At 45.8% G+C, this 15466-nt stretch overlaps 1 protein-coding gene across 1 annotated transcript; it reads left to right on the plus strand.

Moving 5' to 3' along the window:
- The first annotated feature begins 204 nt into the window (after nt 1-204).
- Nucleotides 205-14231, plus strand: DEPDC7 (DEP domain containing 7). The gene is made up of 9 exons (XM_075283611.1): nt 205-285; nt 5390-5801; nt 8626-8744; nt 10193-10379; nt 10579-10796; nt 11864-12006; nt 13176-13301; nt 13487-13565; nt 13958-14231. Exons 1-9 carry the CDS (start codon nt 213-215, stop codon nt 14170-14172), a joined length of 1572 nt encoding a protein of 523 aa, XP_075139712.1. The 5' UTR covers nt 205-212; the 3' UTR covers nt 14173-14231.
- The last annotated feature ends 1235 nt before the right edge of the window (nt 14232-15466 follow it).

The raw sequence follows: 15466 nt of genomic DNA on the forward strand, positions 1-15466 counted from the left end.
TTTGTCTATAGCGGCCATGATGCGGCATCAGACGTCGTGTGCGGTCAGTCTGAGCCCAGCTGTCAATTACCGCATGGTATGCACACAGCACGTGGCCTCAGCACAGCGCGAGCTTCTATTGACATGATGACGTCGCCGGCCCCGCCCCCTCCTGTAGTAGAAGTCTACCAGACGCCCCGCCCTCCCGCTCAGACGGGCTGCAGGAGGTCGCGATGGCCACGGTCCGGGAGAAGGCGCTGGCCCTGAATCTGAGCTCGGCTTATAGCCCGGTACAGAGGCCGCCAGGTGAGAGCAGAACCCGGGGCTGGGAGACGGTATATATGGCCGGTGTGAGGAGAAGACATTGTACTGCTGGCCGGGAGCTTGTGTAGTGTATAGGTCACCTATAGTATGTACAAGGCATTGGGTGGTATATAGCTGTATATAGGTGTATACTGGTAGAGGGAGCTAGTCAGATATGTGTGTATAAAAATCTAAATATATATATATACACACACACTCCATATAATCTATATTATACATTCCACCTACACAAAACATCACAACTCTATTTCTTTTTTCTTGCATTTATGAATGGACTATTAACCCTACGTCTGTTCTATATTCTGAGCCTTGGCCTCGCTCTCGCCTTTATTTATTGTGTTTTGCCCCTTTGCCCCGCAGGGTCCGTTCTAATGTCTTATTTCAGTATAATGTGCGGCCCGCTGACGCACGAGGAATATATTCCACATCACTAATGACTTTCTTCTCGAATATAAATGATCACATTCCCCCTTATGTTGTTGCCGGTTATATTGTTGGTTCTTCCATGTTTGTCGGTTTTACTTCTATCCCATGGAGTGAGCGAAACAATTCAGTTTATTACTTTATCATCTTGTGGGTTTGTCACGTAGAGACTTCTAATCTGGTTTATTACAAGGTTATTATGTAACAATTTGTATTTATTTATATTTGTATTGTATCCATTTCTAGTTACTTTTCCTGTTACACATCTTCTTCTTTTCTCTATAGTGTTCCTTTATACATTGTATATTCTCTATATAGTGTTCCCTTATACATTGTATATTCTCTATATAGTGTTCCTTTATACATTGTATATTTTCTATATAGTGTTCCCTTATACATTGTATATTCTCTCTATAGTGTTCCTTTATACATTGTATATTCTCTATATAGTGTTCCTTTATACATTGTATATTCTCTCTATAGTGTTCCTTTATACATTGTATATTCTCTATAGTGTTCCTTTATACATTGTATATTCTCTCTATAGTGTTCCTTTATACATTGTATATTCTCTATATAGTGTTCCCTTATACATTGTATATTCTCTATATAGTGTTCCCTTATACATTGTATATTCTCTCTATAGTGTTCCTTTATACATTGTATATTTTCTATATAGTGTTCCCTTATACATTGTATATTCTCTCTATAGTGTTCCTTTATACATTGTATATTCTCTATATAGTGTTCCTTTATACATTGTATATTCTCTCTATAGTGTTCCTTTATACATTGTATATTCTCTCTATAGTGTTCCTTTATACATTGTATATTCTCTCTATAGTGTTCCTTTATACATTGTATATTCTCTATAGTGTTCCTTTATACATTGTATATTCTCTATATAGTGTTCATTTATACATTGTATATTCTCTATAGTGTTCCTTTATACCTTGTATATTCTGTTCTCCCTATAGTGTTCCCTTATACATTGTATATTCTCTCTATAGTGTTCCTTTATACATTGTATATTCTTTTCTCTATCTAGTTACTTTTTACATTCCTTGTATCTTTCCTTCCCCTGCATCTCCAGATCTCCTTGGACTCTTTGTTTGTCACTCATTGATTTTTGCAGCCTTAGTCAGTGTTTGAGTAGTTTATGCTTTCGTAGGATAGTCCCTGTAATAATCCGCTCACCTATGGCGGTGACACAGTCGCCCTCGCCATCCCTGCCGGTTACGTGCTCCAGGTATGTGATGTCTCAGCTGCCGGAATGTGACTGGGGCGGCTTTTGAATTGAATGTGCTCATTTCCTCTGTGCTGCTTGTGCCTTCCTGTCAGCCTGAGGACGCCGCTCACATATTTAAACAGAAAATTCTTTGGATGCGTCTGTGTAAACCTTCAGGCACCAGGAATTGTGTCTCCATATGGCACACACAGCTGATCGGCCGCCATCAGATTAGAGGCTTCCCGCCCATGGATCTGATCTCTCTAGACTTCCATTGTATCCATAGGTTTCATGTTTGCTACAAATACCAATGTAGTAAGAAGGGATAAAGTAACCTGGCACTAAATGATCCGAAATCCAACTCAGACCTGCCTGATAATCTGGAAGCAGCCGAGCAAGGTGATAGATTTTACAAATCTTCATCTAATCTTCTATAGCCTGGTTGGTAGATTTGATCTGCCACTTATTGGACAGGTTGGTTTTTGGTCATAGCAGGTGCAGAATCTTGTCTGTCCCTTACAATCCTAGGGCAACATGATGGAGGAAATCTGTTCTACAGAACCGAGACCCCAACACCCCAAAAAGAGGAAATTTTATTGTGGTCTGCACCCAACCCCCTAGTCAGAGACCCAGCAACTACCTTCCTTGTTATAGAACCCCAATAAGTTACACGACGTGGAAATGGCTTCAGTATCTGATGAGATTTGACAATATTGTAACAATCTGCGGAATGTCCCAATATAGGTGAACGCCTGGGACACAGATAAGACCTGGACAAAGCGCAGGTATTTATTGCATGATCTGAATGTGACCTTGCGTTCTGTGGAAGTCCAGAGTCCGCCACCTTATGATTTACCTGCTGTTTACTGTACTGATCAGTTTTGCAGCGCAGTTGTAAAATGTGTTCTTAAAGGGGCAGAAAAATTCTCATTGGAATGTGCTGGATAGAATATACCGTACTTTGCTTTGTATGTTTTCTGTTACTGATGGGGGAGATTTCTGAGGCAGCAAGCTGCTCCTTACCCAGGATCATGTCAGCCTAGTCACACACCGTGTTCACTAGCCATATATTTGGGTGACACAGTAATAGACTACATCTTGTAAGTGGAGTTTTCTCCTCTCTGGTTTGGGATTGCACCTGAAATGTGGTATTGTCCCACTGACTGTGGGATGGCTGAAAGGCGCCCCCTACTGCCCTATGGGCTGGTGCACCATTTTCCCTATAGTAAGGCCTCCCTGAATATGGGCTTATGTGTCTTTGTTCCTCCTTGAGCAATGCCAGAAGTGTCTTTATCCTCCACTGTATTCTCACACCTTGTATGCGCATCTTAATCTGAGTCAAGTCCGAGCAGGACAAATCCTTTTGGCAGAATATAATGGCCCTTGTAGAGTCTGTATGTGAAGACGACTTGGCTAAGGTGAAGAACGTGGATGTGAGATCTGTCTGTGTCCCTATAGACCTGCATATAGTAATGGTGATGTATACCCTGCAAGAATATCCCGAAAAACAACCTGTCCGCTCCCCTGGCACCTCTGTGTCAGTAAATACTTTGCTCTATTAAAAACCAAACCATTCCTTAACACTTTTATTGCACCGTTCCTCTGTTGTTCCTCCTGGAAATGTATCAAAATAATTGACAACTTTGTGTTCCCTTGTAAATCTGAAACCATTGCTGCTGATAGGTTTGTATAAGGACGTGTCCCAGATTTTCCTAAACTTCCAGGTACGTCAGAACTTTAAGGAAAGATGCATCAGAATTATTAGGGGACTGCAGGGATGTGCCAAGTGCAGAGAGGTGACCGGACCCCTCTAACGGTACAAAGGTGGCAGAGTTAACCCAACTTTCTGCACTGGGATTACCTTCTACAACGTTGTATCTGATCAGACAACAAAAGTCGATGGAAAGCCATTAAAAACGTTGATTCTGACGTTCCATTGACTCCTGTTGTCTACATTGTAGCAATTTATCCCACTGCAGACTGTTGCGTTAACTCCACCATACAGGAGCGATATGCTGCAGACTTCCTGTAGTGGAAAAGCCGCTGCAGCCAAAGCCACATCAATGCAGAATTCTTATCGCTGTTGCTGCAGATTTCGCCATAGAAATAGTTACTGGCACCCCCATAACAACCAGTACCCGGGTCACATGACTTGGTTTACCCCTCCCCATACTAGTTAGAGCGCTCTGTAACTTTTTGCGTGCGGCCGCCTCGTATTCTCCTCTAATCTCTCCCTCTGGGTATTCTTGTGTTTAGTAACCAGTTGGTCCATAGGGACGGTCTATGTTTACATGGTGCTACCTCTGTGTGCAAAGCCGAATATTCACCTTAACCCCTGCATGACCAAAGCGGCCTTCCCCCTTACCTAAACTGCACTACCAGGCGCAGCCCGCAGGACAGGAGGCGCGATTATTTTTATTTTCTTTCTGCCATGTTTTTGTAACTTTTTGCAATCCCTTCCCGTCTGTCCCCTGCAGTTTTCTCACGGTGGTCCCGGCACTTCTCCTCTCCGGGCTCTCTAATACCTCTGTAATGGCGCTGAGATTTACGGCTGTCTGAGAATTCCCTTCTCTTCTCTGCAGAACAAGGAACTCGACTGTTATTTCTACCTGTAAAAATGTCAAGTGGTGAAATATAGCGGAGAGCAGAAGTAAATCTGTAATATTCCATGTCTGTGGGGCAAGTGCGGAGTGCTGGGCGTAGTTGTGGCCCCGTCATGGAGATCCTGTCCTGGATTTTCTCCCTAGTATTGTAAGACTGCGGTATTTATTATGTACACCTCATATTATATAGGGACTTCATCTAATAGGGACCCCATTATAGACTTTGCACTGGGGCCAATAAGTTTTAAGGTACGCCTCTGCTCCTGATCCCGTACCCTCTGCATACCGTATGTTTGCTTGGTCAAGCATGCATGTGCACTCACTAGATAAAGGAATAACCGACTGATAGACCAAATAATTGCACATGTTGAAATCCAAAAGCCCGATCCTTCTTGCCTTGCTTTTGGGAGGTCTCCGTATACATTTGGTGGTTTGTCTTTCTGCGAAATCTGCAGGTTTGGTAGGAATGAATGCAATGTATATGGCCATGCTTGTCGCTCCCAAGACTGCCTTTGCTTTAGCAGTTGTGGGGGTAACAAGACAAAGGGCCCCCGTTATTATAACTTCTAATGTTGCATTAATATCAGAACTGAAATTGCTCTTGTATTTGATCTGTAGCAAAAAGTTGATCCAGTGATTAACCCCCCCAAAAAAGTGTAGTGTATGCTGATGGCATCTGCTTTCCCATATGGTGCGGGCGATCCTCTTGTGCAGCACCTATAACTTGGCTGCTTACTGGATCCTTACGTGGCTACTCTGTGATTCCAGTAGACCAGCAACCTTCTCCATATTGTATTCTGGCCTTCAGTCTATGTCTCTTCTCTACCCCCAGGTCCAAACTTGAGCAACAAGCCTTTCAGAGCCACGTACATCTGGAGCAGCATCATCCACGCTCTTCACACCCAGGTCGAAGTGAAGAAGAGACGGCACCACCTGAAGTCTCACCCCGACTGCTTCATTGGCTCCGATGCCGTGGACGTTATATTCGCCCATTTGGTGCAGCACAAGTATTTTGGGGATGCCGAGATCTCCCGCTCCAAAGTGGTGCGAGTGTGCCAGGCTCTCATGGACTGTAAAGTGTTTGAGTCGGTGCTGACCACTTGTATGTTCGGGAAGGACAAGAAGCGCTCGGTGTTCGAGGACAGCAGCTGCAGCCTGTACAGATTTGTCAATGTGCCCAGTCACCCCGCAGGAATGATCGAGAAGGGCAACGGGCACTGCACGCCACAGAGGTATACCGGAAGGTAAGGGGGCACTCGCTTTATGATGTCTTGGACAAGAGTGGTCTAGAAGTGCCCCATTCTGTTAAAGGGATTGTTCAGGGAGTCTTTTTAGATGTTGCACCAAGGGGTTCCGACCCTGGATCATGCTGTTACTCCTTTTCGCCCCCCTCCCATCATTACTACTAGTTACTTGTCCTATAGGGGCTGGATTTACTATAGTCTGCCAGACCCCATAGTATAGGAACCGATCTGCAAAGACTATAGAGGAGGTGGACCCAATCCAATCATATGATCGAGATTCGGGTCAAAAAGGGAAGTTGAAAAAACCCTCCTTGGTCAACCCCTTTGAGGCCGGTCTCAATAGGGCTTATACAGGAACCCTGCACCCCTGGAAAGTAACCGGGACTGAGCTGTAATACCCAATCCTGTGGACAGGGGTGCTGCCATGTTATTTTCCTTCTGTATAATGTCTCGCACACGTCGCTCTCCCTGCTTGACCTGATAACCCGTCTTGGAATTCTAATGACGGTGCTGACAGATCTTACCCTAACCTCACTTGTAGACTCCTTGACCCCTCTTCATTGGAAGCCAAAAATCCCACAAAGATGCCCTTTTTAAGAAAATACTAATGGCAAGAGTCGATGACCTGATGGGTCCTCAGCGGAGAAGCTTGTAGTCCAGGTCACATCTTGTGCGGACCTGGCACCGGGCGGTGTCTATTGTTCTGAGATTCCATCATGGCTCTGCGCCAACAGCGAGCGCCGCACTCCATAATTTAGATATTTTTAGGAGCCATCGAACATGTTATCAATCCTAAATGTTATGAAATTTTTCTGCACTGAAATAACTTTCTAAGGTTGACGGATGATTTAGGGATTTAGACGCCTTCTAGGAGGTTTACCAAGAGCTGGAGATTGAGAAATGTATTCGCTCCTTAGTATTGCAACTTTCTTTTTTAGAATTGCAACCTACTCTTGGGGCAGCTTAAAATTCCAAAAATCCTTTTAAAACTCGATTATTTGCAATTATTTTTTTGCAATTTTCACTCTGCAGTCTGACACTTGTCTGGCCTGAACATCGAGCACACGGACGTTTCGTGACCCAGTTCCTAGGACTTGTTTTGTGTCCTTTTTAGTATTTTGACTTCTTTTCATGACCTCCTCGTCTACGATCGCTTATCTAGTCCGGCATTGTGTGAATTATCCAGTTCAGGCGGTTTTTCTGGTCTTTTCAGCAGTCGTGAGGTTTGTTGGTGTTCGGCCGTGCACTGGATAATTCTGCACAATTCTCTGTTTTATGCAGCGACGTCTTCCAGACCTGAACTATTGTCAACAGCTTAAAGTCTTAAAGTACTTGTAGTAATGAAGCCTTGTCTTGCCCGTGCTTAGTAAACAAGGGCAAGCAATGGCTGATATTGTTCATGTAAATGCCAAGTAACTTAGCTTTATTGCTGGGGAAAGTTGGTGCCCAGAGGTAATCTTATAAATATTAGGTGCCCCTGTGGCCGGCACACGCTCTTATGGGGCGTCTTTGGCAGACACTGACATGGAGGCATTTGTGGTGCATGCACAGGTCCGATTCACCCTCATCCTGCTTGGCAGTGCCCGGTTGGTGTCAGGTTTTGCTTTTTAGTTGCAGCCTATACCCCCCCTGGACCTGCAAGTTGCGCCCCCTGGTTTACACGTATCACAGGCTAAGAACTGGGGTCGGCCATGGATGTTTGCATCTGGTTTTGCAGCGCTCTGGACTGCACATTCTGATCTCTTTTTAGTAAATTTTGCAATGCCCCTTTATAACACTTTATACCAATCCAGCGATTCCAATAGTCTTCAGGTGGGTCAATGTCTTGGCTTCCATTTTTCCATATACATCACATGCCATGCATCGGACGTATGATCTATCCCAGCTGACCTGCACCCTGATGTGCGTCACTTATGATGTGGACTGAGTCTAGCGCTGCATCTTAAAGGGAGTCGTCCCCAGAATCCAGGTACATAGTTTAGGGTCACCGGAGTCTCTCCTGAATCCCGATAGGTTGGAGTCCTCTGGATTGAGCAGTGTGCAGATTGACAAACATCTCTAACTGTTGCAGTGATTCACAAGGGGAACACACTTAGGGTCACCTGCTGATTTTGGAGATAGGAAAAGCAGTCTTAATCTCCCTTCAAAGCCTTAGATATTCATGTGGAATCCACAAGCCCCTCCCCCACCCCTTTTGCTGCTCACACTTTGCTTTGGGGCTTTTCACCCACTCAGTTGGCCATACTTGATTTATTACTCCAGAGATCCCGTATTCACCATTCCTTTACTTGCGTGTACTAATGCATCGGGTGCGACAAGCAGATGTGATCCCATGTGAAACTCTTGCTGGAGAGGGAACCCGATCTATTATCTCTTTGATAATTTTTTTGTAATGTGACCTTTTTGGGCAAACTGGAATTCTAAAGTATGTACAACCAATGGGTGTACAAATGGTAGGGCCAGACCGTGCCTTGCTCTTGGGCCCTTGGGAGAGGGGCTGCAGCTTTAGATGGTCCCACTGAAGATAGTGAACATGCTGAGAACTTGCCCCAAGGCTCTTGGAATGGCCTCCAGGGGTGGAAACTCTAAACTTCATTGTCCTGACCATTTTCAATCTCTGCTTTGGAGCCCCTTATCCCCTTTATATCACCTGCTAGGCATGTCTTTGGGGAATGCTGGAGAGCAGCCTGACCTTTTCTCAGGGTTCCCAGCGTTGTCGTCCAGCATTGTGCGCTCTACAGTAGACTGCCCCCGTTCTGTCATGTACACGTAGCCTGACCTTGCTGCATTGTTTGTACAGTAACCTGTAATCTATCACCAACAGGCATGAACAGCCCGGCTCTCCCCTTCAGTCACAGAACCTGGTAGATCTTTGGGACAATCTCAGCCTGACTCCTGCCGACCCTGCACAGATGAATCTCCCGATAGATCTACCCCAAAAAGGTGAGCTTAAGAGTTAATGCAAAAACCTCAGATGGTATAAATGGTACATGATACATCTTGGGGCAATCGCATGGGGGGCTTGGCTAGTGTGCAGGGTGGTATTTCCAAGGAGGTCTTGTGGCTTCCAAGTCGTCTCGTGCACAGGTTGTATTAAAAGAACCCAAACGTGACGTCTTGGACCATGTAAAGTTGCCTGGAGTGTTTACAATTAAGTGGTCCCATCACGTCCACGGGACGGCTCCGAGCAGTGTTTGGCTACACCGATGTGACGTCTCCATTGCAACAAAGTGCAGGACAGTATACATGTATTGTTCTATCAGCCCCCTCCCCTAATGACTACATTACAATGTCCAGTCCTGAACAACAACTTTAACTTCTTGGGTTATGGCAAGGCTATCTTTAATAATCTGGGAACGGAACACTCGCTACATTTTATCCACCAACATTCCATTCTATAGGGGTGAATGTATCCAAAATTCACCATAACACCCCATCACAGTATCAGGCCTCCCCCTGGTGTACAGCTCTGGATGATCACCATGCCACTGAAGAGTTAATACTGTACCCATTTAATAAAGAATTTAAAGATCCTTAAATATTTGCCCCTAAGGCGAATCTCTTGCCAGCCGGGTAACAAACCCGTCCATTGAAGGGCGCACAGCTCCGAGCATTGTTCGCTTGTGGTTGTCACATTCATTATAAAGTATAATGACAACCTCAGTGACCATGAATGGCTTTCTTATATGTAATCTCATCCGATTTCATTTACTGACGGACGCTTCTGGCTTCACAATGGTAAAAGGAAATCTCCTCGTAACAATGGGGATAATTGTTGTCTGTACACTGACTATAAATGGACTCGGGATTCATATTGGGATCTGTCGTTCTCTGCTAAAATTCTGCAAGTATTCCCGGACCGCTCCGTCCTTTTATCTGGTCTGTTCTTTCCGTTTGGAGTTGTACGGTTGCCATTGGGGGTTTGACTATCCGTAAGCTGTAATGGGCTCCATTATCCATTGGTGGCGGCTATTCTGCCCAGTTTCCTTATACACTTGCATGCTCAGCTGAATGTGCAGGTGTTCTCCATGGGGATTGGCAATGGTTTATATCAAAAGGATCTGGCGATCAAAAACCAACCTGCCTGATCCTTTCTCCTAAGCCATCTGATGGGGTGAGAGTTGGCTTGTCCCATTAAAATTGTTGGGTTTGTCCAAGCTTAAAGCCCCCCACACACGGGGAAATCCAGACCGGAAAACGTAGTCCGTACATTGGCTGGATTAAGCACCGTCTTGAGGCCTGGACTCCTTGTATCGGTGATCCATGCCGGGAGTCCTGGTCTCCTGACTTGGACGGGGCCATTGGGTCGATGTGGAGTCTCCTGTATGCAATGGGGGACTATGGGTTGGATTTGGAGGCTTTGGTTGACTTTTCTCTTTCCACCCCTCTAGTTCTCAGTGAAGTCTGGCAGGAACAGACAATTCGGCGACTTCTTCAGCTGGTAGATCTGCCCGTCTTGGATTCTTTGTTGGAGAGCACCCCTGTATCACAGAAGCCGCAGTCATCGAGGAGCGAGGAGCTGATCATAACCAGCCAATACCTGGACCGGGAGATCCTCAAGGCGTTCAGTGACTCGCAGTAAGTGACATCACGTCTACAGATCATTGCCTACATTCATTGGGATTGTGCTGCAATACTGGTTCCCTGCCACAGATGAGGGTGGCGCCATTGCTGGAAAATCCTTAATCCTTTACCACTTTTATGGTTTTCCAAAAGTCTATTTTGCATTGCTATGAGATCACCCATAAGATCACCCTTTTGATTTTTTTCGCTCTAGGGCAGATGAATGGGTTTCTGCTGCGGTGGATTGCTTGGAGTTCCTTCCCGATCACATAGTCGTGGAATTGAGCAGAAATCTTCCCGAGCATCAAGACAAGGATGGATCTTGGAAGCTACTTCTGTTTGAGACTTTAAGCAAGTACTACAGCCAGAACCGGGTCCCCTTGGTCACTAACCCCTTCTTCGACATTCACACGGGTATCGCCGAGCTCTTAGGTGAGGGTTCTCTTTAGCTATAAAACTCTGCAAATGAATAATTCCATCAAACTCCGTGTGTGTTAATAAATAGGCGCAAATATAAGCTCTGGGGTTCCTTCGGGCTCCAGGGGTGCAAGGGACGAGTGTGTCCCCCATTGATTCTCATGTGAATAGGATGGTGATCTTGGAAGTTGTGCAAAGTCTGATGATTTGTGAGCGGTCAGACAAGGATTTTCTGTCTAGTAGAGGTGTCAGGTTTGCTGCGTATTAGGAGTTGTGTTACAATGGGAAAACTCCGGTCTATGTAATCAACAAGCTGCGGTAGATAAGTAAAGTGCATGGCGGTAGAGATGTGTGGTAGTGACCTGGCGACCGCACTACGTCTATCGCCTGCGTCTTATGGGAACCTTTACACTTCCGATGGTTCTAGTGTATGACCTTAGTAACTCAGGACCTGTCGGAGCTTCAGTCTGTGGCATGGTTTTGTTTCCTGCTAAATAGGGCAAACATCAGAGGCCTCGCCATGTTACGTATTTTGGACAAATTATGTCTAAGGGTGTGGCGTTTGTGCAAAATTTTCAGCAAAGGAACACGAGAGACACCGTGCACTAGAAACTGGAACTGCAAATTGTAAATGTGTGTGAGCGCTCAGTTATTCTCATTCTGTATGATTTGCATCCACATTACATGCATGTTCCCTTGTTCGGACTCTCACAGGACCCCTTGGTGCCCCCCGGATTCTTTGAGCCTCCAGGCTTTAAGCTGAGCACCAATGGGTGAAACTATTTGGATTGTGGTTAATAAGTGTTTGCCCATAAATGCAACTTATCCCCAGTCATGTGCCAAGACATTGATGCTAAAGTGCACTCCTGCAGTGCACGGAACAACAAGTATGGCTTTGTGATCGTTGAGTAGACACCTGTAGGTTTTCTGATCACGTCTGTCACTTTGGCGGCTCCACTTGATCAGACCTGTTGGGCGTTCCTATATTCTCCATAATACATTATAGTCACTGCCGATGATGGACTTTGTTGCGCACGACCCATCCCAATGTCATAAATGTGCAATGTCATGATTTATTGTAGTGAATGGGAAGACGGAGCCAGCCATGGAGGCCGCACAGCTCTGCCTGAAGCTCTTGGATTCCCAAAGTCGTGAAGAATTCCGCCGGCTTCTTTATTTCATGGCGGTCGCTGCAGAACCCTCAGAGTTTCGACTCAATGAAGAGGTAACGCAGGGGGTTTGGGTAGTGCAACCTGTTATGAGTAAATCTCCATTGTTGGGGGTTTCATAAGCTGCGAGCTCTAGGAGTAGCCGCAACACTACAGATGGGCCATAACCAGGAAGGTGAATGTGCACCATGAACAATCGGGGGTCTAAGCTGATTCATAGGGGTTTCCTATTTTGGCATCCATTGGATAGGTTATAACTTGCCAATAGGTGGTGGTCCCACTGCTCAGACCCCAGAGAACGGTTCTAAATGTAGCAGTGGTCAGGCAGTGAGTGCATTCACTTCAATGGGAGTGCTGGTGATGGTCCATGTAGTGCTCAGCTATCTCTGGCCCTGAATGGCGCGGTGCACACACTGCCTAACTCCGCTCCCCACATCCTCCTGATCATTCGGGGTTTGAGGTCGCCCCCACCCCCCAAGTGATCTGTTGGGGTTTTTGGTGGTCTCATTGTATGGTGCTATGCAGTAGTCTCCTAAGCGCCCTCTGGTGGTGGCTGTTGGGAGCTGAATTATGGCATTTTATAGGGGATCCATCATTGCATATGAGGCCCTTACACTGCCACCATAGACTTGTACAGGATGGTAATAGGTTTGCCAAACGACATCTCGGCTTAAATGGTTAAAAAATAGCCTTGTCTAATAGGAATAGTCATGTGGGCGGTCCCAGACTCTGCAATAGTCATGCAATCCTGGCTTGCAAGCCAGTTCCCAGTCGAAGTACAGTCTCTGTGTGCTGTGTATGGGGCGGATACGCCTGGAGCTAATATACAAACCAAGACTGTGACTACTCCTGAGATTGGGACCGCCCACATGACTCTTCATGTGCCATTTTATAGCCAGTTTTTTTTTTTTCCTTTATCCTGAAAGTGACTCTTCCAATGTGTTGACGGGCCCCTGTAAATCTGTCTATGGAGCAGTTTTTAGCCCTGCGTTGCGGGTTTACAGAACGGGCCGATCAGCCGGATCTGTCAGCTCTGTACATAGCAGAAGCGGTGACTAATATACGGCTCTGCCGCGTACACGGTCTACCTGGAATGTGACGTTGCGGTGACAGGTGGACTTGCTTGCTCATGGAAATATGTCAGCTATGCTCCTGTGGGTGTTGGGCCCGGAGGGCGATGCGGCTGCCGGTCCTGACAACTCGGGTGTTTATATTTGAATTGTAGAGCGATAACAGGATGACCGTGAAAAGGAAATTCTCCAAAGCCATTGTCAATAACAAGAACCTGTCCAAGGGCAAGTGCGACCTGCTGGTGCTCTTCCTCCTCGACCACCACAAGGACGTCTTCAAGGTATCATAAAAATAAAATCCAAAAATTAAATTTTTTAAAAAATTTATTTAAAAATAAATTCCTTTGTCAGTCACCAACCAGAGAAAATGTCTTGGTCATGAAGTGGTTAATAGTGTTGTGTGAATGAGCCCCCTCCTATAGGTACGATGTCCTGACCGCTGCCTCCTTGTCTCCCTCTTTCTTAGATTCCTGGCTCCTTGCACAAGATGGTCAGTGATAAGATTGTAGCCATACAACAAGGAAAAGACCCCGATAAAGACACAGGTAGGAAAGTGAACTGACGCTCTTAAAGGGATACGACACCTGTATGAGATGACAAATTAGTCAAGTGGGCGGTTACATTGTACTTGGGGAGGGGCCTGTCTTGCAGAGTAACAACCCACTCGGCTGATAGACTCTAATCTGATTCAGTAATAGAAGGGCTTATATCTGTGGAATAGCTGAACAGGTTTGGATAAACACAACACCACTGGTGGTGATCAGTTATTATGGCCCGAAGCCTGTAATGTTCGTCACTGGGATCTTCAGACCTGACAGGTCCACGCCATCCTGCAAAGTTGTTCCTTGCCCCACCAGGACCCCTGGAATATTCTGCTATATTGCTGTAGAACGTTTGCATATATAATACGTTTTCTCCGTTCTTCTTCTTCTCCCAGGTTTCACTTTCTGCCAGAGAGTTGACAAAACGGAGTTTGACAGAACGGCCCAGAAAACAACCCGGACGGAGCTGTGGACGTTACTGAAAACCATCTACGAGAACACCAAGCTCTCCCCCAAGGAGAAGAAGCGGCTGCTGGGTCAGTTCTACAAGAGTCACCCCGACATCTTCATCCAGTTCTTTGGGGACAGAGTGAGCTCGGTGTATACGTAAAAAATAACCGCCAATGTTGTAAATAGTGAATATGATGTAAATGTGAAGTGTGAATATTGTACATGGTCCTAACTGTCTATTTTGCATGTTAATAAAGGGTTCACTTTTTCTAAGTCTTGGGTGTAATATTGAAATGGGTCAGTGGTTGGGGGTCTGACCTCTGGGAGAGAACGGGGGGCCTTAAAGATCCCCCACATCCATCGAGTGTTGTATCCTCTTCAATGGGGCTCCTGGAGACTGCGGGCCTAGTAGGCCCATAGATGTAAATGGAGGGCTGGTCGTACAAGGGCACTTGGGAGAATATAGGGGGACTTTTGGGTTCTGTTCTCTTGACCCCCCAATGGTCTGATACTTATCCCCTATCCAGGTCAGTGGAGTTGTGACAGCTGGGACCTCACCAGTCATGAGAATAGACAGTCCTGTGCCCCCTGTATGAATAGCGATGGCCGTTCCATTACTCTCTATAGGAATAGACTCAAAGCACAACCCTCAGCCATCTTTGGCAGTGCCCTAGAGATGAACAGAGCAGCAGTGTGATAGTCTCTAGTCAAAAAGTGATAAAGGCCCTTCATTTTCTTGCTCAGTGGGACCCCAAACAATCACACTTCCTGCCTATCCAGTTGTCAAGCTTTGACTTGAGTCCACTCTAGATGCTAAACCATTCCTATCCACAGCAGATCACATTGATATATTGATATATTGGATCTATGCCCGCCATGCTGGATGGGTTTGCCTGGTTTTTGGCTCTGCAGACCCAAGACTTTAAATTTGCTGACTAGTCTTTCTGCTGAGACGTTCCTGTATGTTCACCTGTCAGACTTGGAGACGTGAACACTTACAGGACACAATTCTCCAGACATGTCCTGACTTTGGATTTCTTCATTATTTTCTCCTGTTTACTCTGAGGTTTCTTCTGCTCCTGGCTCGAGTCCTCCCCCTCTGACTCCATGTAAATCTCGGGAGGTATTAGAGAAGGGAGTGAAAACTTGTTAATCCCTCAGGCTTCATCTTAAACAGTCCAAACTGGTTCCTAGCCGACGGCTTCACACGAGAATACTGTAAAAGCAGGATGTGACGGTCGTCAAGATCTTCTGCAGGTGGACGGACACTCGAATAGCAATCGCCATTGTCCTATAATGTTGCATTATAGATTTAAGACTACAGGGTTCTAAGGCATCATATACAGTGTTGTGCAAAAGTTTTAGGCAGTTGCATTTGTGAGCCTGATCATGTCTGGTCTCATTCCTTGAAATGTTTGGGTCCGTGGAGGGCACGGGCTGTATACAGATACCAT

Source organism: Leptodactylus fuscus, chromosome 7 (assembly GCF_031893055.1).
Source record: "Leptodactylus fuscus isolate aLepFus1 chromosome 7, aLepFus1.hap2, whole genome shotgun sequence".
In the NCBI taxonomy this organism is placed as follows: domain Eukaryota; kingdom Metazoa; phylum Chordata; class Amphibia; order Anura; family Leptodactylidae; genus Leptodactylus; species Leptodactylus fuscus.